This window comes from Pyxicephalus adspersus, chromosome 1 (genome assembly GCF_032062135.1).
Source record: "Pyxicephalus adspersus chromosome 1, UCB_Pads_2.0, whole genome shotgun sequence".
Lineage (NCBI taxonomy): Eukaryota > Metazoa > Chordata > Amphibia > Anura > Pyxicephalidae > Pyxicephalus > Pyxicephalus adspersus.
In genome coordinates this window covers 167,307,287-167,335,269 of record NC_092858.1, presented here as the reverse complement: position 1 = coordinate 167,335,269, position 27,983 = coordinate 167,307,287, and the positions used below count along the sequence as shown (strand labels likewise).

Sequence of the window (27,983 nt, the reverse complement as noted above, 5' to 3'; positions counted from 1 at the left end):
TAAATGTGTATTTTGTGTGCTCCGAGCCCACTTGAAGATGAGAGATAATGAAAATATTTCCAAGTTGTTATTTCCTCCAAAACAAAGCTGTCCATGAAGGCTTCTTCCAAGATAGATGCTTGTTATCAGGAAAGGCAGGAGTCCTTGGGGTCCGTTCAGTCCTTTGTCTTCTTGGCTGACCGGATACACAGACAAATGGAGCAGGATCACAGTGCAGCTTGCCTCACCATTATCTGGTGTAATGCACATAGCTGACATATAGGCACAAATGTGTTTAACTCTTCCAGGGCTCAATGCTTTAAATCATGGTGAGGAAATCAAAGTAATTTATGCATGTGTTACATACTTATAGTTATATTTTCTCTTTGGTTAAAATTGTATAGATTCATGCAATCTATATGAGCCAAAAAGACATTTGTAAGATCAGGTACCAATGTTGGATAGGAGGACCTGGCTTGCAATCAACATTCCAGTTCAGTCCGAAGGTGTTCAGTAGGGTTGAGGTCCAGTCTCTTTGTAGACCACTTGGGTTCCCATACACCAACCTTGCCAAACTATGTCCTTATGGAGCTTGCTTTTTGCACAATCATACTGGAACTAAAAGGTGGATCAATCAATTACTGGCAATCTATCTAAAAAGGGCTGTTTTTGGCGATGGTGTCCTAACAGGACACTTCCACATTTACAAGTGCAGAAATTCACCATTACATTGGTGGACACTATAGTGCTCCTCCCAAATTCATGCTTAAGGAATCTTTACATTGACACAGACATTGATTTGCTTTAGTGATTCATGTGTGCGGTCTGTGCTCCTGATCACAATAGAACCTTTACCTGCTTTTACAACACAGGGCATTGCCTATGGACAGTCTAGTGTTATACATTCTCTCTTTGAATAGAAAGCTATTTTTTGCAGGTAAGGTGAACTTCAACAGAGCTGGATATAGCATGGAATGTGTGGAATTAAAAGGGAAGGGAGACTGCACTGCTGAAATGGTCTCACTACCCTGTGCCTAGTGCAAAATCACACTTGTATGTGAAGGCCAAGGCTGTGGCTCCATTATGAGAGTGCTACCTAGAAGTTGGAAAAGAGGCAGGGCTAACAGCTGGCACCCAGGGAGTCCTGGGGCAAAGCAGAGTGCAAATTCTGTAACATGACCAATGTGTCCAAAAATCAATAGAAAAGAGATAGAGAATATTAGGATCTATCTATAAAATATGCATGCATTCATGGCTTTAGCAAGAAAAAACATACTATTTGCTTTAGCAGGTCAAGCACAACACACTTCTTGTAATTTAAAACTGATTGGTGCTGCAGCATGTGAGGGAAAGGGAGTTGCACAGACTCAGGTTGTACAGAACCCTCTCTGTACATATGAGAAGCTTCAAACTTTGCAGAACTAAATTTTAGGTATATAAACTTTCTATCATAACTTCTTGGAGAACTTTAAATGTTTCACTTGTTGCCTGCAAAAGCTTTTTATAAATGATAACTAGGTATTTTTTATGATAGCTACTGCAAAGTTCAGCATTTAAAACAATTATTCTCAATGTGGTTTCGCAATAAACCGTAGCCTGAAATTCCTTGGCTTCTTACGTCTGATAACCTTAGGCCCAGACCTCGATGTATCTCAATTTTGCTGAGTCCAATAAATGCTCCTTGGAGCAATGTGTGCAGTTTACTCTTTCCTCTATTCATCAAGTCCCCTGGCAGAGGCCCGGCTGCGACCATTGTTAGGTGGACACAGTTATTCTGAGTTGACACTTTGCCTTCCTGTTGTTCCTCTGGGAAGCTGGACGCGGTGCAGAAGATATGGGAATGGCATGCGAGTAGTGGGCTTCTGTTTAAGAAAACATGCAGACAATGGGCGTCTGTTTATTTTTTAGGGGCTATAATTGCTTGGTGTTAACATATGGTTCTTAGGGGGAAAAGGGTATGGCAAATAGGCTTGAAAAATGTATTTCTAAGTGTATTAAAACTCATGAACAAACATATTGCAGCTCACTAGTTGCTGCATTTATTTTATTTTTATTTTTTTTTATCTTCACTTGGTAATCCTGCCAGTAGTATGCTGGGTGGTGAAGCTATCCCTGATCATAATAACTACAATTCTTGCGGGATTCTAACTTTTACTCCAGAAGTACAAAGCTAGGGGGCTAACCACTTACCCACAATGCAGCCTCTAGGTGAACTGGTGATTTGGGCTTATAGGTGCCTGCTGGGACTGCCAAACAGATGGATTTTGGGGCGAATTAACAAATAAACTGGGGATAAAACCAACAGCTATAGTTCTCTCCATGTGCCTTGGTACCAGTTGCCCCATTCCTTCCTTTCCTTCTCTCTTTGACATAAGTTTATATTCTCAACCAGGGTTTAGAGTGCCCTGTATTCTATAAGGATATATCCACCCGAAGCCTATTGCACATTTTAACACCCTGTAAAGTCTGTGGACACCTTTTAGTGATTGATTGACCTTCATAAACAACATACCTGAGTTTGGGCCTGCATGAGGTTTGAGTTAAGATCTGCCAAATTGGGGGAATATGGGAGTGATATCATGTGAATGGATTGTTTGAGTTGGCCCATGTACTGCATACCTGTTAGTGAATTTTGTTGATCTGGAAATGTCAGATGACTGTGTAACCTTGGTTCTCTTTTCAACAATCTCTAAATATATATAGAGGATGATCCTAATAATATTGTACCTTGCTATATTCATCTTCACCAATTCCAAAATGCATTGACTTTTGTTTTTTATAACAGTTTTTGGCAACTCTTTAGTGTTCCTCTAGCGTTGATCCCATAATTTGGACAGCGTTAGGTTGGAACCAAATTTCATTAATTAAAAAAATCCAAAGACACATTCAAATTTTTTGGCAATTTGGTTTTCTGGGTACAGTTGTTAAAATGAGTTTCCTTTGCTGCTTGTACATCTCTGCCCACTACTGTAGACACCTTGCCACCCCAAGGCTCCTTCCACCCACCAGATCCAAATTCTGACCAAAATTTGACTATTGCTCATAATATTTTTCAAATAGGTGACTAATAGTACTTATTACACTTACACTGCTTCATCAATGGGTTCTGCTTTTGTGGCTTGGTTTTGGGTTTTGGCTTGTCTATCAAACCCCAAAACACATAGGTATACGTTTTTTCACACGTAAAAACATAACATAGGAACCTAACATAGGAAAACCCTCTATCTTTCCCTAATCTTTCAAGCAGAGCTTCCAGATGCTTCCCAAACCATTCTGCACAAATCTGCATACTTGTTTATTCTGCAATAAATACTTTTTTGGACCCTATGGATCTAATTAGGGCGTCTCCTTGGGAAATTCCAAATCTTGTATGCTCCAAAGTTCTAATAATGTTTGGCCAATGTATAAGGGATTGACCTTTTTAGAAATTCTCTTTTTGCTATGTGCCACCAAAAAAATGCAACACTTGCAAAAATGTAATACATGGCATCTTACCAGTCCCTAAATGCTTAGTGGCTGCTTCTTTTTTTCCACCTAAATACATTTTTTTAAAAGCACAGAAAATACCTGCCACAGTCCAGTGTCTGTAGCTCTCAGCTCTCTCTGTGTTTACTAGAGATGCAAAGAGGGGTTGGTTTTCCAAATCAGAGTTAAAATGTTGTTCCTCTATAACAGTGTTTCTCCAACCATGGTTCCATGAAACCCTAAGGTTTCTCCAGAGGTTGCTAGAGAGAGGTTCCTTGAACAATGAGCAGTTTGTAACTCTCCGGTCAGTTTAACTGACACCTGTGGTCTTTTTGGTTATCTGTAAGGGTGAAATTCGTCCCAATGGCCATAATATTATTCCCAGTGACCACCATGCTAATGTACTGTGGATATGGTAATTATAGAAAGCGTTCCCTAAAGACCTGAAAGTTATTAAAAGGGTTCCCCATTTTAAAAATTTTAAGAAATACTACTCTATAGAAACAAACAGTGGGCATTGTCACCTTAGGATAACACATGTTACTTCAGGGATTTTTGGGTGAAAACAGATAAAAAAAAGGCTCGAAAAAGCGAAATTTTTGCTGCCAGTCCCTTACACTAACTGAATTTCATTTCTTTTATTAACAAATGCAGCCTGTCTCGGAACCCTTACACCTCTAGATTGACATCTCTCCATCAAGGCACTTTAATGTGTGCATAACTTCTCCCAAGAACCACTGGGTTCCTTGAAGGTTCATGATAGCACCCTGTATGACCCCTCCAACAACCATAGAGAAGTGCAGAGATCCAGCAATGACTTCATTGGGTCTAAAGCGAGATATGTTAAAAAATAAACAAAAAAAAATAGAGATTTTCTTTAGAATTCTATTAGCATGTTAATAAGTACGAAAAATGAACTGCAAAAGGCCAAATATATGCCGAAAAACTTTATATTTAGGAGAGCAGGCAGGCATAAAGTGCCAATGTTTGCCGTCCTGCCCTGAAGAAAAGCACTATTTAGATTAGTAATTGGATTCACAGCGGCGAACCCGGTGATGTCACAGCGTCTCAAATGACTGCCGCTTCAGCTAAATAGGATCACGTTATGACAGTAATGGGATGTGGAAAATCAATACATCTCTGTGGAAGAGAAAGAAGGCAGTCTTTGACTTCTGGAAAAGACTTGCAGTTTATTGCCAGGGTATATAACCTAATATTTTAAATTCATGATTCATAGTAAAAAGGGTTTAGTGGTCCTGTAGTGCACGTACATCCAGTCCTCGAAGGTATTGAATATATCATTGTATAAGTGCTTATTTTCCTATCCAAAGTAACCATGCAGGAAACTTTCCATACCGTCTGAGGATTTCATTGTACAGACCGCCGAGAGAGCGAGAAGTTCTGCTCGACTTTTAGAAGAAGAGGTGCTATGAGATCTTTGCAGCTACACTCAAAGGCCATTCAGACTAAGTGAAACCACATGCTGTTTAGTTACTTCTAAAACAATAAACAAAAACGGCAGATTTAGATCAAGGGATAACATGATTATTTGGTATTTTGGGCCAATATTATATGTTAATTATCCAAGCCATGCCAGTAATGGGCTTGTGAAGAAACCTAATTATTTTTTTTTAAAAGGAACCAATTCCAAAATCTATCTAGTGACCTCTCGTTATTTGGACCACACATTGCTGTGCCAGCTTTTGGTAAACTATTGTTTAAAGGGAACCTGATAGCTATTTTAGTTTTTTTGGGCTTTTTTTTTATAAACTATTGAGTTTAGATTTATAAAAAAAGAACTGTGTGGAATTACATGGTTGGATATAAAGTGAATGGGTTAGGTATGTAGGGCTTTGCACTCCCTAGCTCTGGCAAATCTACACCAAATTGTACAAAGGTTGTGTAATTTACTTTTATGTGATCAGTTGCAGAGCAATTCACCTTAATATTCCTGCTGAGCTTTTACTAGCTAGATAACGATAAGATCTGTGGAAATGTGTAAGATAATCTCCTAGGAAGAAGTTTTATCACATTCTATAGTTTGCTTTAAGAAAAAGATATATGGTTTTCTAGAAGCACAGAAGAAGGGTGACCTGGTATTTGCTTTCAGTCCTGGAACAGATGAATTCTAGGTTTGCTGGATCACCCAGGTTCTCCCCCTTGATACTCGATGGATTCTTGATGGAACAGGAGGGGAATGGGGTTCCTGAATTGTGAAATCAGCTTAATAAAAAATATCTGAATATTTCTAACTGGTTTTCTGGATAGCCATTTAGGTTTTGGTTTATTGCTCTTATTAAACCTTTTTCATATTCAATTCAATTAGAAAAATATCTTTAACACGAATTAAAGTTGACTTAGTTGACCATCACGTCTCCCATCAAGACCCATTTCTTTTTCCTACTAATGGTCCTCAATCTTTGTAGATACAGTTTCCAAATGTTTGTATAAAGTTATAGGTATCATAGGGAATCATAAGAGTGAACCATAGTTATATATTTGCAACATTGTGCCTGATTTAATAAAGCTTTCCAAGGCTGGAGAGGATACTTTTGTCTATGAACCTGAGTGATCCAGCAAATCTGCAAAGGATTTCTTAAAAACCACTTGCTATTTGTTAGCAAATGTTTTCAATCCTGGACTATATCGATTTCAGGTTTGCTGGATCTCCCAACTTCACTGAGGAAAGTGTATCCTCTCCAGCCTTTGAGAGCTTTAAAAAATTGTAAATGTAATATAATATATAAGAAAAAAAGAAACAAACCTAATTCTGCCACTCCCCTGAGGGAACCTCCACTTGTGTGAAAATACATGAATGCATATAGACTTACCCTGATGACAATTTCTGCAGTTTTAGCACACTACAGTCTACAGACTGTACAGTCACACTACAGTCACACTACTGTCTACAGACTGCCCTTACTTCAATAGTAGAAGTTAGCATTATCTAAAAAAGAAATAATCTTACAATCCTCCACTGAATTAGGTTCTGCACTATCCTTCAGAATCTGATATTTATTATCTCCTTATTTTTTTCGGATTCTAATTAACATTTAATTTAGAAGTAAGTTAGTAAGAATTCATTTAAAATTGTTCATTAAAAAGCTCTATACATTTTTAATAATTATCTAGTAAGGGAGCAAACTAATTCCCTTATTTAGGTAAATATTTTATGGGGTTGCCCACCCGCATGGGTATTTTAGGGTTTGCTTTGTTACTCATTTAGATTTTATATGTTTAAAGGGCAAAATGATGTCAAGGTGATTTCACTATTGTGTCATTACTTTGTTACTTAATTATAATAATTTGAAGAACCAAACACAAAATGTTCTGTATTTTATTAGCATGAAAGACTCCTAAATAAAAACAACCCACAAAATTAAAGCTGAAAAACCATTAAAGGAAAAAGAAAGAAAAAAAAAACCTTTATCTTGCTTCCTGGGTTTTATCCATTTCCTGGAGGCTTGTCACCATATACCTTACTGCTTCCATACATTCCATTCCATTCCATACACTCCTATTCTGTAAAATATTTACATGCAGGTTTTTACAGTTTTTTTACTGAATAAAATAAAAAAAGGAAATCCAAAAATCAGTACTGTATAATGGTTACACAATAAAAATTCTGCACTTGCCTACAGTAACATCCCACAATGGAGGTCTTGTAACTGGTAAAGACCACGCTTCAAACTTAATGGGGTTGAACAAAATTTTAAAAAATACATAAAATACAGGCTGAAATTTCCTACAGGCTTCTTTTGTTTTTAGTGAATGAAGTGAAGAATCTAAGCTAGTGCAAGCAACAAATTCAGGGATTTTTTGTTATTATGTTGTTTTGTTCTTTGGTTGTTAGTGATAGTTTATATAGGCCATCCAGCTATATAAATATACATATATAATATGATCAGAACCTGCCTTTAGCCCAACATGAAAATAGTAAAATAAATAGTTATCTATATTCCTTTTTGTGAATGGTTTGTTTTACAAGCAATTGTAGTGGAAAGGCCAGGAGGAAGTAGGACAGGAACTCAAAATGTTGTGCTCCAGATTAGACAAAATCCGCACTTCTGATGTAGATGCATCAATCACCGGGATAAGCACACATCCCCAGCTTCACCATATCCTCTTTGCACAATAAGAACAAAATTTCTGCAAGGTACAAACTCATGCTAGTATCGCTCTGTTCTGAGTTCCAAAAACCGGCATTTATTCTATAAGAAGAACCCTGAAATATTGGAATTTTGCCTCGTTATGGAGTATAGCCGCGTGCGCCCTATTTTCTTTTTCAACCGTTCTTAAAAGTGGACCTTAAAGACCATCTGAACAGCTGTACTTGGACTATACCATGGAATAAAGATAGATCAATATATCCATACACTGCAATCAGGACTTTCTGGCCCGGTTACTATTCTCAATATGTGCGCAGGATATTTTCTTTACTAGGTGGATCTAAGCAAACTATGAGAATTTGGTTATCATTAAACCTGGAAAGATGCTTCAGACACAGTTTACCCCAGCTTTTGAGGAATATCCCCATGTAAGTTTTCATCTTTTTATTATTAGTAAAGGATATGGTAAATTATCCTGAAAAAAATTCCCATTTTTTTTAATCACTGATAAAAGTTTTTTTTTAATTTTTGATAAAATGTTATACAAATCAGCATAATTATATGAATATTATTTTCTGTTTTTGTGTACACTTCTGCATAAAAGGTTATTTGGGCCATTTAAATTAGAAGCTGTGCAGAAAATATCATTGTACAATTTTTAATTTTTTTTTACATCTCTTTATATTTCAAAATATTAGAAAAATAGGTTAAATTTTAGGCATCTAAAGGATAAATCTAAAAAAACAAAAAATAAGAAATATAATATATATATATATTTATATATACACACATACACAGTATATATAATAAAAAATATATTTTATATCAGGTAGTAACACAAGAGTTGCTTCTGTATTTGATCAGCAAACTATTAAGATTTAGGAAATATGAAATAATATTTTTTTAAATTTTCATTTCAACCTTTTTTTGTAGTAAATTGTCCATAGATCCCACAACTTCATTATACTGTAAGAATTTTTTATGTAGAGCAATACTTCTTTTAAAAAAAATTGAATATCCTTCAATGATTTTCATTCTTTTTCTATTTGCTGAAAATGAATTATCATATTCCAGTAAAAATCTATTATATATATATATAATATCACAAAAAATCATAAAGTGGTTTTTACAGAACAGCCTTATAATCAAATATATTTTTAAAACTTCCCTTTGGTGTCTAATTAGGATTTGTGAATTTTGTTTTCTGTATCTGATAATATTAAGAGGAAATATTTAGGATCTCCTTACCCATACTGACCACGTACGGTGTTCAGTGGTTGATAAAACTTTGTCTGTAAATATTCTTAGAAAGTGTTTCCTCTGACAGCTCCTTCTTGTTCTTCTTTTCAACAAAACTTCCTCTCACTTTTATCTTTATTTTTTAAGCAAAATTTCTAGACTGCATATCTGGAATTATTTTTATTGATCAACATAGAAGCTGTTGCATTAAAAAAGGATTTCTCAGATATTGATGCACTGGACTGTATTGTAGGAAAAATCTAATATTATGTTTTGTTTTATTGCTGTAGTTTTATATATAGTTAATATTTTGTATTATTATAAATGTATTTGCTTATTTTTTCTGCCAGTTATTTTCAACCAAAAACTGTTTGGGGTTTCATAAAATCTTGCTGACCTCACATGTGATATGCGGCATAAACCTGGCATCAACCACACACGTCCTAAATGTTGAAGGGGGGCATTCTTTCCCCTGACTATCAATGTAAGGGGAGCAATTTGACCACTCTTTTAAGGGGAAGGACTTTCTTCCCCCTGATCACCATTATAAGGGAAGCAGTCTAACCATCAATGTAAGGGAGCATTCTTCTGCCTGACCATTATTGTGAGGGGGCATTCCGACCACCCCTGTAGGGAAAACATTCTTCCTTCTTGACCACCAATGTAAGAAAGCCTTCTGCCCATTAACCTCCAACAAATAAATTAACCATAGTTTACCTGACTTTTCAATTAGGGTTCCTATGGGGTGGTTTCATTAGCTTTTATTATATTTTTCTTTTTTAGCCACTAACACAACTTTCTTTGTTAGGTGTCTACACTGACTGTGCTATATAAATGGAGAAGGAATGTAGCCACCCTAGGACAAGAGCACTTGTGAAGGGGAGTTTTAAATAGATTAGTACATTTTGATTAACTTTGCATAAAAAAATAACAAATTAAAGCCTAATTCCAAATGACACCTTTGAACAGTTAACTAAAACAGTTTGCTCTTTGTCTTTTAGAAGAAAGCAAATTAATAAAAGTAAACCACTGTAGGCACCCTTGTCAATGGTAAATGGTTTGTTACAATCTTCTAACTACTACTTTTGCTGAACAGCTTGGCCTGGTAAAGGAAGAAAAGTTTACCGCACAAATTAACAGATAACAATGTGTTGTTTTGTTATGTGTTATGTTACAGAAGGGAAAAAAAAAAATAAAAAGTGTGCTGATAATGCTTCTGATATATATGTAACTAAACAAAATAGGGTTCAGAGCAAATATGATGCAGTAGGGGACTCAATTTCACAGACTTTTAGCACCCCCTGGCACTCTGTCATTTGAGGTTCTGGAGAAGGTGGGGGCCCTGGGAAATTGTCCAGTTTGTTCTTACCCAAAACCAGCCCAGCTTTATTGGGGTACCCCATATGCAACCAATCAGTAGACAAGCACCAGATGGATTCTGATTGGCTGCTTTGATTACATAGACATTACGGCTAGAACTAGCGACTATATAAGGTTATATAATCACGCATTGCCAATAGGTTACAACTAAACCTGTATGTAAATGATTTTGTGCAATGCATTCTTATAAGTTATATGGTACAGTCAGACTTTGTTCTCCAGTTATACATAGAACAATGGTTGAAACAGAAAATGATGTGCCATCCACAGCTAACATTGACACAGTAGTTTTTGTTTTTCAAAATTCAACTATGTCTTATAGGGTTTTATATCTGGGATATGTTTATTTCCCTAGTGGTTGAACTTGATGGATTTATGTCTTTTTTTTAACCTAAACTACTATGCAAATATGTAACATTTGCTATTTATCTGCTTCCTGTAACTGTCCAAGCTGTCCTGTATTGGGGCAGTTACGGGGGACAGGACAAACAATATGGTGGGGTTCACGTGTTGATTCTGCCAGAAATCCTGTGCTGCCCTGAACACTGCAGTAATATTTTAAGTATTAAAAGGTTAAGTGAAATTAGAAAATGTCATGTCTTTGGTTAAGATCTCCTTTGTGATGAATATATGCAATCTGTATTTCTACTTCGTTGAAAAGTCTATATCACAACCCCAGCTGTCCAATTGGTAGACAAGTGACACAGGAAGCTGTAGACCCAGTTAGGGTGGAACCTTCCTGGCTATGCAGTGTGGTAGAGGTTTGAGAATCAGAGGATTGGCCAATACAAAATTTGCCATTAGCAGATAAGCCAGTCTGAAGGCTGCGTTCAGCCACTTGCCTGGAGCCCAGTTCTGTTTCAGTGCCATTTGCATATGAATACCTTCTCCACTTTATGCATTTTCTGTATTACGCCCAGTGATGACCCCGAGATCCTTGTATACAGCTATTAATATTTAGACAGGATCGGTAACCTTAACCAGTGACTTCCACAGGAGAATTCATTGCGGTGAACCTCAGCCAAAGGTTATGAATACAAGTCTTGGGAATGAAAGGATCTGAAATTCACAGACAATTCCCTTAAAGATTGTCAAGGTGTTTTTGTCTGTGAATTCGGAAACATTACAAGTCAAAGAATTATTCTTAGAGAGAAAAGTCAGAGAGACTATTAAACCGGATGCTGTAGCTGGAACAATATGAGCATTTGAGAAATTTAAACTTTTACCCATTTTTGGGATTGAAAAAATTATCCTACAGGTTTGCTGCTCATAAAGTCTAATCTAAAACCAAGAGTAAAAATCAATGTATTGCAGCTCATCATCCTTTTTTTTCTCCCCTTTATTGTTACTTGGTATTTTGACCAGTATCACACATCCAGCGGGGCAAAGATTATTCTGCATGCGGTGGGGGAAATTTGGGGTCTGGAGAGGGGTCAGAGGGGGTCTGTATAGGGGTTTGGATGAACATCAGGTCTTTTTAAACCACGAACTAATTCCACTTTCAAGAACACACGATCAGGAAGGTCATTATTGCAGAAAGGGAGAGGGGTGTCACTTCTGCTATAACTCCTCTTACCTACCTGTAAGATGGCAAGAAAGAAGAAGATGGTAGTGCCCAGGGAACAGTTACAGGTGAGTATCACAATTTTATTTCCACTTTAAGGGGGTTTTATGCCCCCAGGCTTTATACAGCAGCGAATTAGTCCATCATGCAAGGGCATTACAGCGAGCCACAATCTCTGCAAGGCAAATGCCCATACTGGCCCAAAGTGTGCAAGCCTAAATAAGTAAAGTATCCTGTGACACCCATGTTGGTTTGCCTGGGACATCAAAAATATCATAAATGACTCTGTCAGTGACACCTAAAAATTTAGGCTGGAGACTATTAAGATTGATGTTTTTTTAGCCCTTATATGTATCTATGTAAGCAGTCCACACAGGACAAACAAATCTTGTTTTGTGTCTATATCTGGCCATTTAGCACCAGATTCTCAGAAGCATTCATCAATCAGTCTTCCTATATATTTAACATTTTTTCACCAAGTTCCGTTCTTGTATTTGGGTTATTGTTGGCCAATTTCAGGTATCTGATGTCGACATTATCTTATCTGCATTTCTAAAAATAAGTTTCTTTTTTCCTTTCTCAATGTGACTTTAGAGTTAATATTAGTCATATTAATCTCTTGAATCTCCTCGGTTTGTGTACAGGAAGCATTATCAGTGGTGAGTGAAGATCAGTCATTATTTGAGTGGGCCTACGGAACGCCACACCTCGCCAAGTCTGAGATGACGGCTTCATCCTCCAGTGAATATGGCCAATCTTCGAAAATGAGTCCACGGGTTCCGCAGCAAGACTGGCTGTCCCAGCCCCCATCCAGAGTCACCATCAAGATGGAATGTAACCCTACGCAAGTAAATGGATCCCGGTAAGGAAAAATTGGACACTTTTAGCTAAACATTGGTTGTAGGTATAATACACATGAGCAGGCATGGGAAAAATTTCGCATTCAACGTACTGGTTGAATCTACCTACCAAAAAATATTTGCTTGGTCATCAGTCCCAAAACACAGCACATATATGTATTGTATTCTGCTCTTCTGATCGGTGGGTTCAAGCAAAGCCCAAGTTGGTGCTGAAGTGCTCCAACAGAGAGAACACTAGACTGAACTTGTTTGTTTGTACACACAACACAACTTGTGTACTTTTTTCCTATATCTTCCAACACATGAGATCACCCCACAACTGATTAAGGACAAACAAAATGATTCCTTAGGAATGGTCTTCTAGGTAATTCATTTACAGAATCCCAGACAATTGCACTGGTGATCCCAGGTGCGCTAGACCTAAAATTCTTTGCTATTTGGTTTTTCTTTTATTGTTCTCTGACACAACCTACTCCACAGCAGCAATGGACAAATGTGATGGCTGGCATGTCTACCCAATATATTCTTATTGCACCCTACTTTGCAAACCAATATTGAATGAGGGGTGAAGCAGATAAATCACATTCATCCAGTTGGTTGCCCTTAATAATCTCTAAGATATTTTCTTCTTTATTCTTTCCTCCACCTTCATATACTCCAGCAAATTTTTGTATTCTTTAGTTATCTTGACCCTATTCTACAGAAATCCTTACAATTGTGAGGAGTAGAGGAGTGCACCCTACCTCACAAGGGATGCCCTGTAGAATCATGCAGCCTCTCCCATAGCTCAACACGTGGGTGGGGAGCTTGGTGTGCCCTGCACTGACTTGAAAATTAAGATCATGACAGTGCCCACCCTACAGGAATGGCTAAATATGACAGATATAGGAAGTTCATGCTGATATCACTGCTCTTACTTAAGGATGGAGAATGGGATTTATCTAAGCCATTTTGTGTCTAACCTCCTAGACTAAAACATAGTGGAGACCTCAAAATCTATAGTTGACGTACCATTGCTCTGTCTCATCAAGAATCAATTTGCATTTGTTTTTGGGTTATAAATGTCAATGTGCCATAATTTTGGGTTTGCCATTGGTAGTGTGCCACTGTTTTAGGTTTCCAGTCAATATGCCTGTAATCTGGGTCTCCAAGTGATGAGGAATATTGCTGAAATGTAAATGGTATGTGATTACTACATCACTTCAAACACTGGCTTGCCATTATGACTTCCATGATTCCGCCAGCAGCCATAGAACTCAGTGACAGTGTATCCTTCCCGTAAGACCCCAAATGTCAGCGCACCACCATTTGGCCTGTATCCCATTGTTCTTGAGCCCCTATGTAGGATTATGCTGTTGTTGATGCCCCATCAATTTGCAGTGTTTTTTTTTGATCTGGGATGTAAACTTTCACTTTTTCATGGATGAGGAATCTCAACTTTAACGGTTTCATTATTTTGTTGCCAGGAATATTTTTATGAAATATCAGTGATGTGATGATATCCTTAGATATCATTCTATATAGACAAAAGGTTCTGGTGGGTGTTTCCAAATCCCTAGATTTCTAATACATCATTAACGCTTGCTGGGACATTCTATAACTGGGAATATGTGATGTTCATACTCCCATGGATGCACTTTGAGCTCTATTAGTTTATGCTTTGGAAGGCTCTACTTTTGTTTTATTGTGCTGGTTAATCAATCTACACCACTCAATATACTATTTTGGAATTTATCACTGGACGACATATATGGATGTGTTTGGGTGAATGAGCAACAAACGCTCCTGACTGAGGCAAAATCATAATAAGGGCTTTAGAACTACCTATAGCCTGGAGAGTATTTTTAATGGCATGTCCCTGTCCATTTGGTGGTGGGCTCACTATAGTGAAATAGCATGCAATCGTTTTGTCACTAGAAGATTTAAAATAGTATGTTTATGTTTGAACTTTGGGAGTATTATGTTTGTGGAGAAAATTCTCAAAAAGGAGACTTATTTGCTCATTTATTTTTGGACTTATAATTTTATTATTATATAATTATATGTCAATGTTTCCTGTCTTGTTTTGTCCGATAGGCTGATATATTTAAACACTTCCTTGTTTATTATTTATATTATTTAACTTTACATTTGTGGAAGGAGGTGACCAGCTTAGTGTGTAATTATTTATAGTTATGTGTTAGGGTAACCACTGATGTGGTTTTGTGTTACAAACATCACTGAGCTACTGTAAGGATGTCCTCGGCCAACACTTTTAGATGTCTGCTACCTGTTACTATTTCTAGTAAGGAGTCTTTGAGCCGAATATTTTTGTAAGGATATGCCTAATGAAGTAGTCATGAAATGTGTCACCACAGCAATGACACTGGATATATACAATAGAATATTGAGCTGTTCAAATACTTAATAGGTGTTCTGTGACTAGACACTAAGGTTTTCAGATAATTATTAATTAGATACCAGAAGTCATGTCATGCCCTTTCCAAAGAGACTTGCTATAGTGAAGAAGGCTTCCTAACCCGCAGGTAAAAAGGTTAGGGCAGACATTCTTAACCCTTTTAACCCATAGGAACCTTTAATTTAATTTTTAGTTCTCAGGGAAACCCAATAGGTCAGTAGAGCTAAAAGTATTAGCTTTACATTGGTGGTCAGTGAGAAAAATACCTACCTTAAAGTGGGATCATATTGCCACCCTTACAGCTAAAAAATGTTTGGGATCACGCTGCTGGCTCTTCCAAGTGGAAATAGATAAGATGTAATTTATCTGTAGCTTAAAGATAAACCTCTGAAGAAACCCCAGGGTTTCATTGAACACTGGTTAAGAATGGCTGGTCTAGGATGAGACTTTAGCTCCCTTGCCTTGTACAGGAGCAGTTAAAGGAAACTTTTCCTCATTTTCTTCTGTTTTTGGTAAGGGGTTTGATAAAACTTTAGGAACATGTGAATCCATAATGTCACCTTGAAAGTGAGTCAACATTGCTGAAAACATGGAATTTTAAATGGATGTGCAGGTTTCTGAGTATTATAACATGAAGGTGGCATAATAGGCTAGGCTTGAGGTACCCATGTAGTATGGTCTGCTGGGTTACAGCCATTGAATTTGAGGAATCCAACAATTTGATGAGATTGTCACCCTCCCTATGCCAATTCAACTGTTGTCACAGATTTATTACTTGGTTGGTCGTTACTTTTTGGGTCCATATGTGGATGGGTTCCTTACCATGGTATGAGCAGGTGTTCAGTTTATCAAGTTATCTTTGACTGGCATTGTTTTCACTCTGCAATGGTGGAAAATTAACTTTTCCTAAAGTGGAACTAAACTGAAAAATAAAAAAAATACACTTACTTTAAATTCCGCAGTTCCTTAAGTTGTGCTGGAGCTTTCCTCCATCAGGTCCTGTACCGTCCTGGATCTCTCCTTCATCCTGGCGCCGGAGGCTGCCATCTTTAGCCTTCTTCTTCCTTTTTCAAGGTGCAAGATCAGGTGACGTAGCCTGCCGCAAGGGGGAGTCCACATGCATGGGATTGGCATCTCTTTCCCCTCGTTGTAGGAAAATACCCCTCGATCATGGGCAGAGGGAGCAGCCAGAAGCCTCCCGGGATAGCTACACATCCCGGGAGGTGCGTCACCCTTTTTTTTTTAATAGGAAGAAGATATTTTTACTTTGTATTAAATGTTTGTCTACCCTTTTATGTAAAGTAAAAACTTTAAGTTTAGGTCTGCTTTAAGCTTTTCTGCGTCCTTGTTGGGCAAGATCTCATTGATAAAAAGAAAGTTAAAGCATTTGCTTCCTAGGAGCTAAGGGGAAGAAAGGAATGAATAAAAAGCAATGTCAAGGTAAAAGGAACTAACTTGGAAAGCATAAAGAGGCAAATTTCTTTTGACTATTCCTCTGAAGTCTGTTTTAGAACGTGAATTCTACACCTGGTTTTAGCAGGCCTGCATTTCCCATTCTCCGATATTTATTTTGTCAAGTTGCTGCACAGCTGAAATCTAAACAGTGGAGTGGAAAAGGTGTTCTAAATTTGAATGTTTTTATACTTTGATCTGGGCTTAGTCATTTTATTTAGCAGAGCTGAGTTACATTCCTGTTCTTGGCATTTACATCTGACTTGATGTGGTGGTAAAGAAAGCAGACAGATCGCCCTTGTGCCAATCATCCCTGTCTAAATTAAGGTAAACATTCTTAAGAAATGTTTTAAAGGGGAAAAAAAGTGTTTTTCTATGTGGACGCGGGCATTAAGTCAAGCTAAAAGCTGGAAGGAGGCAAAATGCTCTGGACAAATTCTACTGTATGTTTTGACGGAGAGTTGAGAGCAAGGCCTCATTTATCACGCTACACCGCTAACCTTCTTTCTTTCATAATGTTATGTCTTTCTTACTTAAACTATTCATCATTTTAATCACAAGCCACAATGCTTTTCCAATCTATTTCATTCCTTGTGATTCTGGTATATACAGAGTTTTTTTTACCCTGTTAATAGGTCCTTTTGTTCTTGAACAAGTTAATAAATTTGTACTAAAGAGTACCTGTCCGATAGTACTAAGTGTACTGCCATAAAGGAGGCAGGTTATAGGAGGAGGATTCTGTACTGTAAGGGCAGCTAGCCTCTGATTCCATTTTCTACAATACTATAGCAATAGCAGGTGATTATTGCTTTTTTATCATTTGTACAAATGACTAGCCTAGTAGAAAAGCAGAATTTGTAGCAAAGTATGAGGGTTAAAATGGTGTCTAAACCTCCTAAACCCAATATTTTGCAGTTTATCAGGCTTTAAATGTGCTGGTTGGATTTGTTTTCTTTTTCCAGGACTTTCCCTGGTTTTTTACTACTTCCATCAACACACTTCCTACTCTATGGTGACAATGCTTATTACTGTATTGCATCTATACAGGAGCAGCATTGTTACTGCAGTTCTGATTTGCACTACAAACCTCTCCCTTTCCCCTTATCTAACATAGAAGACAAGCTGTTTTGCACTTTGTAGAAAACATTTACATTGCATTGATTGGGTGTGATTTCAGTTTAGTGCATGAGAGGTTACAAGGAATTCTGGCAAATCTAACACCTATCTGAATGCTTAAAAATGTAATTCAGCCAATATATCTAAGAACGCGTTTAATATTTATTTTTTCTTTTTGTATTTTTTTCATATTGTAAAATAGATATAAACCCTAACTGGATGATGTTTGTTTCGCAAATTCACATTGGCCCTGATTTGGTAAAGCTCTCCAAAACTGATAGACTAGATCAAGAGTTGGCAAACTTTTGGAAGACTAGGCCATTTCAGAAGGTTAAGAAGGCACACTAGGCCAGAAGAAACAAGGTGTCCAAGGAAAGTTTTTTTTTACAACCGTGACTGCAAGCGAGCAGCCTCAGTCTTCCGTTCATCCACGGTGTAGTCTCTTCTCTGTACGTGTGCACGTACATAGCATAGAAATGCCCCTTGAGATTCAACCACTTAAAAGCGCTGTTGGTGTCGTTGCACACTAAACCCAGGGCTTTGTTGCCCCGTTGGACGAAGAATGATCCATCAGCCCATTCGGGGTTGAGGACACGAAGTTCAAGGTCAACCTTCTGGAGACTGGTGGATGCGCTTTGTTTCTGCTCTTTAAGCATAGTAATTGGGGTTACTGTGTGGGAACTTGATGATATCGCAGGAACTGGTGATAATGCGACAATTCAATTAGGCCAGATCCAACAATAAATAATTAGGAGGGCGTTAGGCCGGACTGGAATACTGGCTAGGCCATAGTTTGCCTACCTCTGGATGATAAAGCCATGTGATCCAGCCTGGCATATATTTAATAAAGATCTTGCTTTTAGTTGGACAATATTTTCAATCCTGGACCAGATCCATTATAGGTTTGTCTATCTTCTCCAGTCTTGGAGAGCTTTATTAAATCAGGCCCTTTGTGTGTGGCGGCAGTGGGTGACTTATGTTGACACATGTTGGCTTACCTAGAACACTGAAAATATCTTCCTCAGTTTTGGAGAGCATTAATAAATGAGGTCCAATGTATTATATTCATAACACATTATCACCTTGTTTTCTTGGTGCATCTAAGTGTTATTTTCATGCTTTCAAGGGTTGCTAATCCTTTTCAAACTTTTTCAAGCACTCCCTGTCTACATGAGCTCACTCCAGTGTCTGCTGCACACCAATGCTCTGGTTCAACTTGACTGTAATGGTGGATTCCAGTGCAATGCATTTCAGCATGACTATAAAAAAATACATTGTAAGGATTATTTGAGAGTTTAGTGATTGGGTTTGCATTTACACAAGAGAAATGTAAAAGAAGTGGATCATCATTGCTTCATATTTTCCTACAGTAGATAGACTCTGGTAGCCTGTCTGCCTTCCTACTACTCACTGTGTACTTTGGCATTTATTTGTTCAACTGTTCCATCAGCCTTCAGATGTCTCTTGTCTAATCTCAGGACTTTCACACCCCAGACAGCTGGGACAGATACAAATGAAAAGTATAAGGTTGTGCGTTTAGACAAGAGCAGAGCGTTGAGTCAAGCTGGACGCCTAATGGTACGGTGAAGATGATAAGATGGCAGATTGACCAACACCATGATGAGCAGTCAAGAAATAGAGCAGAGCCAGTACAGTTGGTGCTCTTCAATATATACCTTGCCTAGTTCCTCGCAGTCCAGGCAGTGCTTTGGAGGTAGTGAGGCACTAAGACACAGAGGAACTCAGAAGACAGAGAGAGATGACAAGCCTAAAGATGGATTTGGCCTTAACATCAAACAACCTATTGTTCTCTGACCTTGGGAAAAGTTGGAGAGATCAGGAAGTGGATGTCAGCAAAAAAAATCTGCAAACTGAATGGAGAGGCAGCGTAAAATATAGGAGATGACCAGGAAGAACAGTCAAATCCTTCACTCGCATTAGATATGTCTCTGACTCCTGAGATATTATGTAAGTGGTAAAAAGCAGCCATATAACGGGAGTTTATCCAAAAGCAGCCTGACAGTGTTTCTGTAGGTGTATGGTATTATTTTTTCTTTTGCATGCACCGAATGTGTTAAGGGTAGATGTTGATTGTCCAAGAACATAGTGAAGATGTAAAAGATGTAAAACAACCCTGTTCTAATTGGCATAATACAATCATTTTAGTATCCTAAAGTCTGTTAATGCATGTTGACAGTTTGAATTGCATAGATTGTTGTCTAATTCCCAGGGTAAAAATGAAAAATGGCATTATAAATGTGAGACTGTTGGTTTTCATGGCCCGCACCTTTGTGTAAGGATGGTTAGGTCATCATTTCATCATTCATGGCTTCTTCAATGCCTCTTGAGAACCTTTAGTTCTTTCTCCCCATGTTTGTCAATGTGTTTGTTGAGCCGTGGTTTTGTCTTCTTGAAGTACCAAATTTGGGTTCCTTGCCAACTTATACAAGGTTACTTTGCTTGTTTTTATGTTTTTAATATGTGCAAGCATCTGTGTCATTGTGTTGCTGGGTAAACCCAGGGACTAAATATTTGTTAAAACTCCTGGTGCTCCAACAACGTAGGGGATGACTTTGTAACGTTGTGTGTTGTTTGTCTCGCCTCCAATTGATTTTTTCTTTTTTGCTTGAACTTTTAGAGAAAGCTCAGTCTGGGAAATCACAAACTTTCAAAGTGCTCCTGTAATGCCTATGGGACTTTAAACACTGTGCTTGTTGTTACAGTCCAATAAGTTGTTACAGAGTTCTAATAAAACCAAGTTTCAGTATGTGGTTAAAGTAAAAAACAGACACTGGTCTATTTAGGCACACAGTTAATAAAGGACAAATTCAAGAGCTTATACTTGTTTTTAACTGATTTTTTATCTTTTAAAAATCTATTTTAATGAATGCATACATACATATAAACTAGATGAAATAGTAGTCTTTTATTTTCTGCTTGCATATCTTACAGAATCCAAATTTCTGGACTCTTAGCAGCCTTGGTAGGGGGCCTACCAATGTGATCTTCATTAAGAGGCCCTAATACCCAGCAAAACGCTTTATTTGAAATGACACCAAAGAAAATATTTTGCTAAAAAGAAAGAAAATGTTGCCTGTGCCATCATGTTACTTGATCTAAAAAAAATCTAAAGGCATGAAAAGTCAAAAATGTATAGCACTCTAAATAAATAGGCTTGTCTTGACTCACATCCAACTGACAGACAGAATAGTTAACTCTTCAAAGGGAAAACATTCCAGACACCATTTAGGGTGAATTCACTGTGAACATTTATGGCCGCATTATTGATTCTGTTGCTTGCGTCAACATTCCTGCAATGAAATTGCTCAAAGTGCTCTAATTTTGGTCTATGGTGCCACTTCATGACCGGTCAAAGCATTTAGGTGGCTTTTTCTCACATAATGCTTGATAGCAAGCAAGATTTTACAGTGTTGTAGACAACAGGGAGGCAACATCTATAGTCAAAAGGCAAATAAACAAAGGTTATTTTTTTCTACATTCCCATTGCAATAGACTCAGAAAAGCCACCTCATTACCATTGTCCATATAATCATTCACTTGCTTTCCCATATTGGCATCAGAAAATGCATCCACCCGTGTGAAGGTACAGTTTTATTTAGTTGTGATAACTTCAGTTTATGTTAGGAGCAAAAAAGTCCTAATTGTGCTCCTCCTATGGTCACCTTGTGGATGATCATGCTCTTGTGCCAGTTGACCTTATCAATGACTTTTGATTATTAGACTGGTTTTTGGTGACTTTCATACTCCCCATGCTCAATAATTTAAAGGAGACCTTTCTTTTAGGATAAAACGTTAAGTATTATATGTACCAATTAAATCATTATTTGTGCAGTATCTATAAACTTCTACTTTGCTCTCCCTTCACTTGCCTCACTTTTTATTCTTTTAGGAATTCCCCAGATGACTGCAGCCTTTCCAAAGGTGGCAAAATGAGCGGTGGATCAGAGAATATTGGAATGAATTACGGCAGCTATATTGAGGAAAAACACATTCCACCTCCCAATATGACAACCAATGAACGGAGAGTCATTGTTCCTGCAGGTGAGAACACATTTGTTTGTTTGATGCTGATTTTATTTAGGACTGTGTTTTGGCACCATAGTATTCTAAAATTTCTATAAATATTATGGTGGTTTTAGTGATATGGTAAGATTGTAAAAGTTAAACTTCAGCCAATATGTTTATTATGTAATCCTAAATAAAGTAGGTAGAATTAAATTCTATATTCTTTGCTGTCTCTGGCCTCCTTTGGAGAAATTCCTGTCATCTGAATGTGGATGTAGGTTTTATTTTAGAGTCAAGGTTATAGTCTGGGATAATGGTAAAATATTTTGTAATACTTCATCTGGCTTATATCAGGTACAAGTTTGATACAACAGAAATTAAAAGTATTCAAAATAATGGTTTTAGATACAATATAACACCTGCACATCCTTCAGTTGTAGCAATGTCGGTATTGTGTTTCACCCACTGGGAACATTATTGGAGGTTAAACAAAGCTTCAGTAGTTTAGAATCTCTTTGGATTTTCATTAAAATCCTCCAAATCCAGTTTAAATGTTCTTGTATTTAGAAAGCAGTCTGTTTTTGCAATCCCAACTTGGCTATGTGAATGCACAGCTAGGGAGAAAGTTAAGTGAACAGGAGTGGTTTAAGACCAAATGGTGCCCTAGGCTAATTGGGGGGCCCCACATTATTTTTTCATTACATATTATTTCTTCACTACCCTAACTATTGCACGTTATTTCAGCTACCTGCATTCCCATTTTGGGCCCTAGTTTGCACCCCGACAAAAAATGGCCCTGTGCTTAAGCCACTGGTGGTTTGAGATATGGGGTCTGCAGGGACAATTCTCTATATGTCATGCTGCAAAAGATTGTCAGAATTATTACAGTAAATAGTTGCAGACTGTGCACAGAAGTGATAGAGACATAAAAGACTTGCTGCATGATACACCTAAATACTTTAGCAAATTATAAATATAGAGAATATTCTTCCATTCCTGCATAAAGAGGTCAAAGAGTTGCACATCCAAGTGCCAAAGTACCAAAGCCACATGTGGGTCATAGGCTCAGGTAAGGGACTAGGAACTAAGCAGTAACTCACAGTGCTGGAATGGATAAAATAAGAAGAACATTAAATGGTAATTTGTGAACTCTTACTATATTTGGCATGGCAACTGGACTGAAGTCTTTAAAGAGCTAGAAAACAATTCTTAAGTTCTTCATGATAAAACCCTCTGTATTACATCCAAACTGGACAGACAGGGTCTGGCCACACAGAAAAAGGAAAGATTTTACAAGTACACAGAGGCCGTCAGGATAAAAGAACAACTTGGTTAGGCTGAGTATTTGCTTTGATAATGAATCACAAAAGATATTTTATTAATAGCAAACATCGCAGAATGAGCAAAATCCCCTTCTGAGTTCAAAGAGATTCTTCCTAATCAGAAACAAAGAATATGAAATGTGTTTAGATTTTAACAGTCTTTCTGCCTTGAGAATTCTATAAACATTGTCCATTTTAGAAATCCCTTTAATTCAGGATTTAGATGCCAGCTCAAAGTGTTCCATAATGAAAATGGATATAACAAAATGAGACTTATTTCCAAAAAAAGATATAACCATGTTTTTTTTTCTTATTTTTTATTGAGTAGACTGTCTTTGGCTCATGTCCTGTTTAACAACAACTTCTGATGAAAGAAAGACTTTATTTTTTAAATCTGCATTTATATCTACCTGTGGTCTATGCCCCACCACTTCCTGCCACATATGCAAGATCCAAACACCTTCCTATCTTCCTTCTTTCCTCCGGGGACTACAACATAAAAATCTTTACCCATAAAGTTATCTAACCCCTCAGGCAGCACGGTGGCTCAGTGGTTAGTGCTCTTTGCAGCACTAGATCCCAGATTTGAATCTCGGCCAGGAGTTTGCAGGTTCTCCCCATGTTTGCGTGGGTTTCCTCTGGTTTCCTCCCACATCCCAAAAAACATGCAGTTAGGTTAATTGGCTTGCCCCCAAAATTGGCCTTAGACTGTATTTAAAGATAAATGACTGAGGTAAGGACATTAGATAGTGAGCCCCTAGCTAGTGACATGGCTATGGACCTAAAAAAAAGTGTTGTGTAATATGCTGCTGTTATATAAATACTGCATAATAATAATATTAATAATATAAATGAACAAACATACTGTCCCTTGGTGCATGAAGTTCCTCTTTAATCCACCTGGATACATACTACACTGAGTATTGGTAATGGCACGTCCTATTGGCCTTAGTGTTTGCATAGTAAATCAAGGCCAACGAGCTGCCTAATAAATTAAACCCATCACAAAAGGTTAATTGTACTTCAGCACCACAAACAGAGTAAAGTAAACTTGTGAAGATTCCAACGTTATAACATACCAGTGTGAAATGTTTTTCAGCAGGCCCATTAGCAGTATTTGTTATTCCGTTACTGAAAACTGGACATTTTGTTATAAATATTCTGGAAGTTTTATTTTTGGGCATAGCAATCTGACATCCAGGTGTTTTTAACTTTCGATACTTGATGGAGTAATGTGCTTGGTCAGCATAGGACGGGATAACCTACGAAGCCAAGCACATACTTTCCTGAATAGCTAATTGTCCAGACTTTCTTTGAAAGTTTTAGAGCTGTGTAAACTTTATGCTAATCATTTCAAGGCAGCAGAAGTAAAATCAGGAACTCTGGCAGGAATGGAATTAGGAATGAACAGTAAAAAGTACACAAATTTGCAGGAGCTTTTAGTAGGAGTTTTAGAAAAATACTTTGATTTATATGCAGTAATTAGGGGTGGAAAGGTTCTTCTGTTGGCCTCCTTTGAGGATCTTTGCTCCAGTAATGGAATGGCTTCTTAAATTCTCAATTTTTAGGATTCAATTATTTATGCTACTTCTAAAGACTTACCTTCTGAGCCAACATATCATTATTTGAAGTAGATGTAACCTCTGGATAAAACCCGGTGCCATTCACAGAAAAATAACATTAAAACCCCAAAATTTATTCTAAAACCAAAATGTTTTAGGAATGTTGATAACTTGTATTTCTTCTGCATCCATGGTTCCTCCCACCATTCGCTATGTCACCACTGTGCCACGGAGAGATATTGGGGTCATCAGTAGGGACTATTTAGTTCAGTGATCTCTATAAGAGGTGGTCAATGCCCAGAAGTTACTTACATATTTCCTAGCATGCATGTACTTGACTTTAGGGTCCCTCCAAATATTGCTTGGGATTTCTTGAGCTGTGGATAATTGGTTTTCTATTTAATAGTGCCAAAATAGCCCCTGAGCCAATAAATCATGGCAGAAGTCAGTTGGTGGACTTGTCTTTCTTTTATTGGGTGCCAACATAGTCCCTAAACCAACAGCTTATGGCAGAGCCAGTGGCATGACATCAATGACCATTGTAGAAATCGCACAACTAATGTTAGGGGTAATTTTTCTCACTAACTCCAATAAAATGTATTTAAAATTGCTTCATAAAGCTATTATACTTACTCTAGACCAGGCATGGGCAAACTAGGGCATGTGGGCCATATACAGCTTGTTGGGCTTGTTTTAACCGGGCCCACTTTATCCTTTACAATTAATATCAGTTTATACAAACACTCTCCATCCGATACTGGCATGGCCATCTCTCAAATTTCAAACTCATTGTGGCCCCTGAGCCAAAAAGTTTACCCACCCTTGTTCTAGAGTAAAAAGATAGAGAAAGTTTTGTGTAGTGTCTGCAGACCTTTCTTCTCAAGGTCGTGAGAAAAAAAAATGAAAAAGCGATATTTTTACTTTTACTTCTGCTGCTACCTTCTTAAATGTTTTGTCTTTTTGAAAAAAAAAAAAAACTTTTTACATTTACACAATTAACGAGGGTGAAAAAAGTTCAACGTTTTTTTTCCAGTGATTTTTGTATTACAATATTTGGTCTCTTACTGAATTTTAGATCCAACATTATGGAGCACGGATCATGTGCGACAATGGTTGGAATGGGCAATTAAAGAATATGGATTACCAGATGTTGATGTCATGCTTTTCCAAAATATTGATGGGAAAGAACTATGCAAAATGACCAAAGAGGATTTCCACAGACTAACAGCAAGCTACAACGCAGATATCTTGCTCTCACATCTCCACTACCTCAGAGAAAGTAGGCCAATCATCTTTTTTTTTTCCTTTCATTTCTAAAAAATGAATTACTATTGCTATTTTGTATAAATTTAATTATGTGTAATATATATATATATATATATATATATATATATATATATATATAAAAATTTATACATTCTATTTAGAAATCCTGAGTATTACATTTGTATTTGTGCATGCTGATTCAAATTACTTATTTCCCCTTTGTTTAATAATTATTTTCTACAACATTCAAATTGATATTTGTATCTACCACACTTTTTTTTTTGCTATCATCTTTACTTCTTTACTTTTAAATGGTCGAGGATCTGCATACATAAATCAATGCATATACCAAAGACTGATTACCCAGGTAATATTTATAGTAAACATGATCGTATTATAGCCTTTCTGAACTGTACTGAATTTAAACTAATATTATTACAATGATATATTTTTTTTTTGTAGAGACTCCATCTTTAGATCTCAGAATTTTTTATATTTAAAGGCTAACATTTTTATTATATAAAAAAAAAACTACCCAATCAATAATAAAAAATACTAAATAGACAAAGCCTAACTACTGCCATTCTAAAAAGTTTTAGATAAAGTGCAGAACAGTTGGTACTTGTTAGGATCATCCTTCTTCTTGTTCTTTGTTGGATGTCCGTGCCCTGTTTAGGTGATTATCATTAACTCTGATACCCAGGAGAATCACCCAAGCAGGACAAAGACAACAATAAAAATGTAGCAGTAGCTGTAAAACTTCCCAACCCAACAAAGATAAAAAAAACAAATTCTATAATTGCTTCCTGCGTGCATGTTAGAGAGATTCCCCTTTCATCCTTTTCCTGTTCCCAAACAGGAAGCGTGAAGAAATCAACCGGCAACAATAAAAATATCACATTGCTTTTAACAGCCCCCAACACTCTGCAGAAAATTATGGCTCAGTTTGAGCTTTAAATACTTTATCATTATTAACATATCATGATAGTTGTTCATAAAACTCAAATGTAATTTATATATTAATAAACCAATAGGAGAATAATTAGAGAGTAATTTGGTTATGTAAATGTCATATTACTTGTCATATTGTTCATAAAAAAGTTGCTAAAACAACTACTACTTCTGATATAATAAACTATGAATATAATAATTTTATTTATAATTTTATTAGGCAGATCAGGCTGAAAATGACCAGTTTAACATCCAGCCCCACTGCCCTGCCCAAATAAAAATTCAAATACAGCACTAGGATATAAAAAAATAAATAAAATCTTACCTTTGACATTGGCTAATGGATTGCTTAAAGAGTTTAAGATGACCACTGTTAGCTTTCTCATTGGATCCTGAGAAAGCTGGGGATCCCAAATATAACATGAAAATGCTTGACAATGTGCAGGAGAGCACGGGATCATGAGATCTCCAGCTTTCAAAAACCAACAGAAATGCCAAGTGACATCACTTTTGCCAGGGCAAAATCTCCAGATGTCTAAGAAATAAGTGTTTATTTTTCCCTAATATTTTATAAATGTTTTTGTTAGGCACCTAGGGGGAGGAAGATGTAACCATATAATCTAAAAACTCTAAACAATTTAAAGTCAAGCAAAAATAAATAAATTAGTTTAATGCATGTAAAACTCCAATAACAACATTTAATACTGTTTTATAAAAAAGAGAATAAATTCAAAAAGAAAGAAAAATAAATGCATATAGAAAACTCCCATTGACCTTTTAGACCTCTCGATTGCCCCTTTTCTCAATTTGGTGTTGCTTTGTTTTGTTTTGTAGCTCCTCTTCCTCATTTGACTTCAGATGATGTTGATAAGGCCTTACAAAACTCACCACGATTAATGCATGCTAGAAACACAGGTAATGCACCCATCGCTGATGGTTTTGCCAATCTTTTGAATGAAACAAAAAAAACAAGCTTGCTATTTTACAAATTTAGAACGGATTTATAGTTTCAGCATTATGCATGAATACTTATCAAACCTCAAGGAAATAATGTATGTATTATTGTTGTAATATACGTTTTTTTTACTTAATAATGCTTATCAATAATTATGACATATTTTATAATGTAAATGTGTATTAGTATTATTATATATATTTTTTTTTCATTTTTTATCTTTCTTATTACCAATTTTTTATCATACAATGCACAATATAGAGAACTATTTATAAAGCAGTGAATTTGACTTTTAGCATACATTCTGTGATGGAGAACTTTTCATCTATGTTCCAGGTC

The 27,983-nt window shown here is 36.8% G+C and overlaps 1 protein-coding gene across 5 annotated transcripts in view; it reads left to right on the top strand.

Annotated features, from left to right (window-relative positions):
* Positions 1-27,983, top strand: part of ERG (ETS transcription factor ERG) — a 150,144-nt gene that overhangs the window by 107,676 nt on the left and 14,485 nt on the right. For 2 of the 5 annotated variants that reach the window (XM_072398301.1, XM_072398302.1), the window contains 4 exons: positions 12,381-12,598; positions 21,473-21,624; positions 25,548-25,751; positions 27,524-27,604. In XM_072398301.1, the coding sequence (XP_072254402.1) occupies positions 12,381-12,598; positions 21,473-21,624; positions 25,548-25,751; positions 27,524-27,604 (655 nt within the window). Of the gene's footprint in view, positions 1-7,490; positions 7,982-12,380; positions 12,599-21,472; positions 21,625-25,547; positions 25,752-27,523; positions 27,605-27,983 lie in introns of those variants that run through there. The other 3 variants (XM_072398300.1, XM_072398304.1, XM_072398303.1) reach the window with 3 other exon arrangements.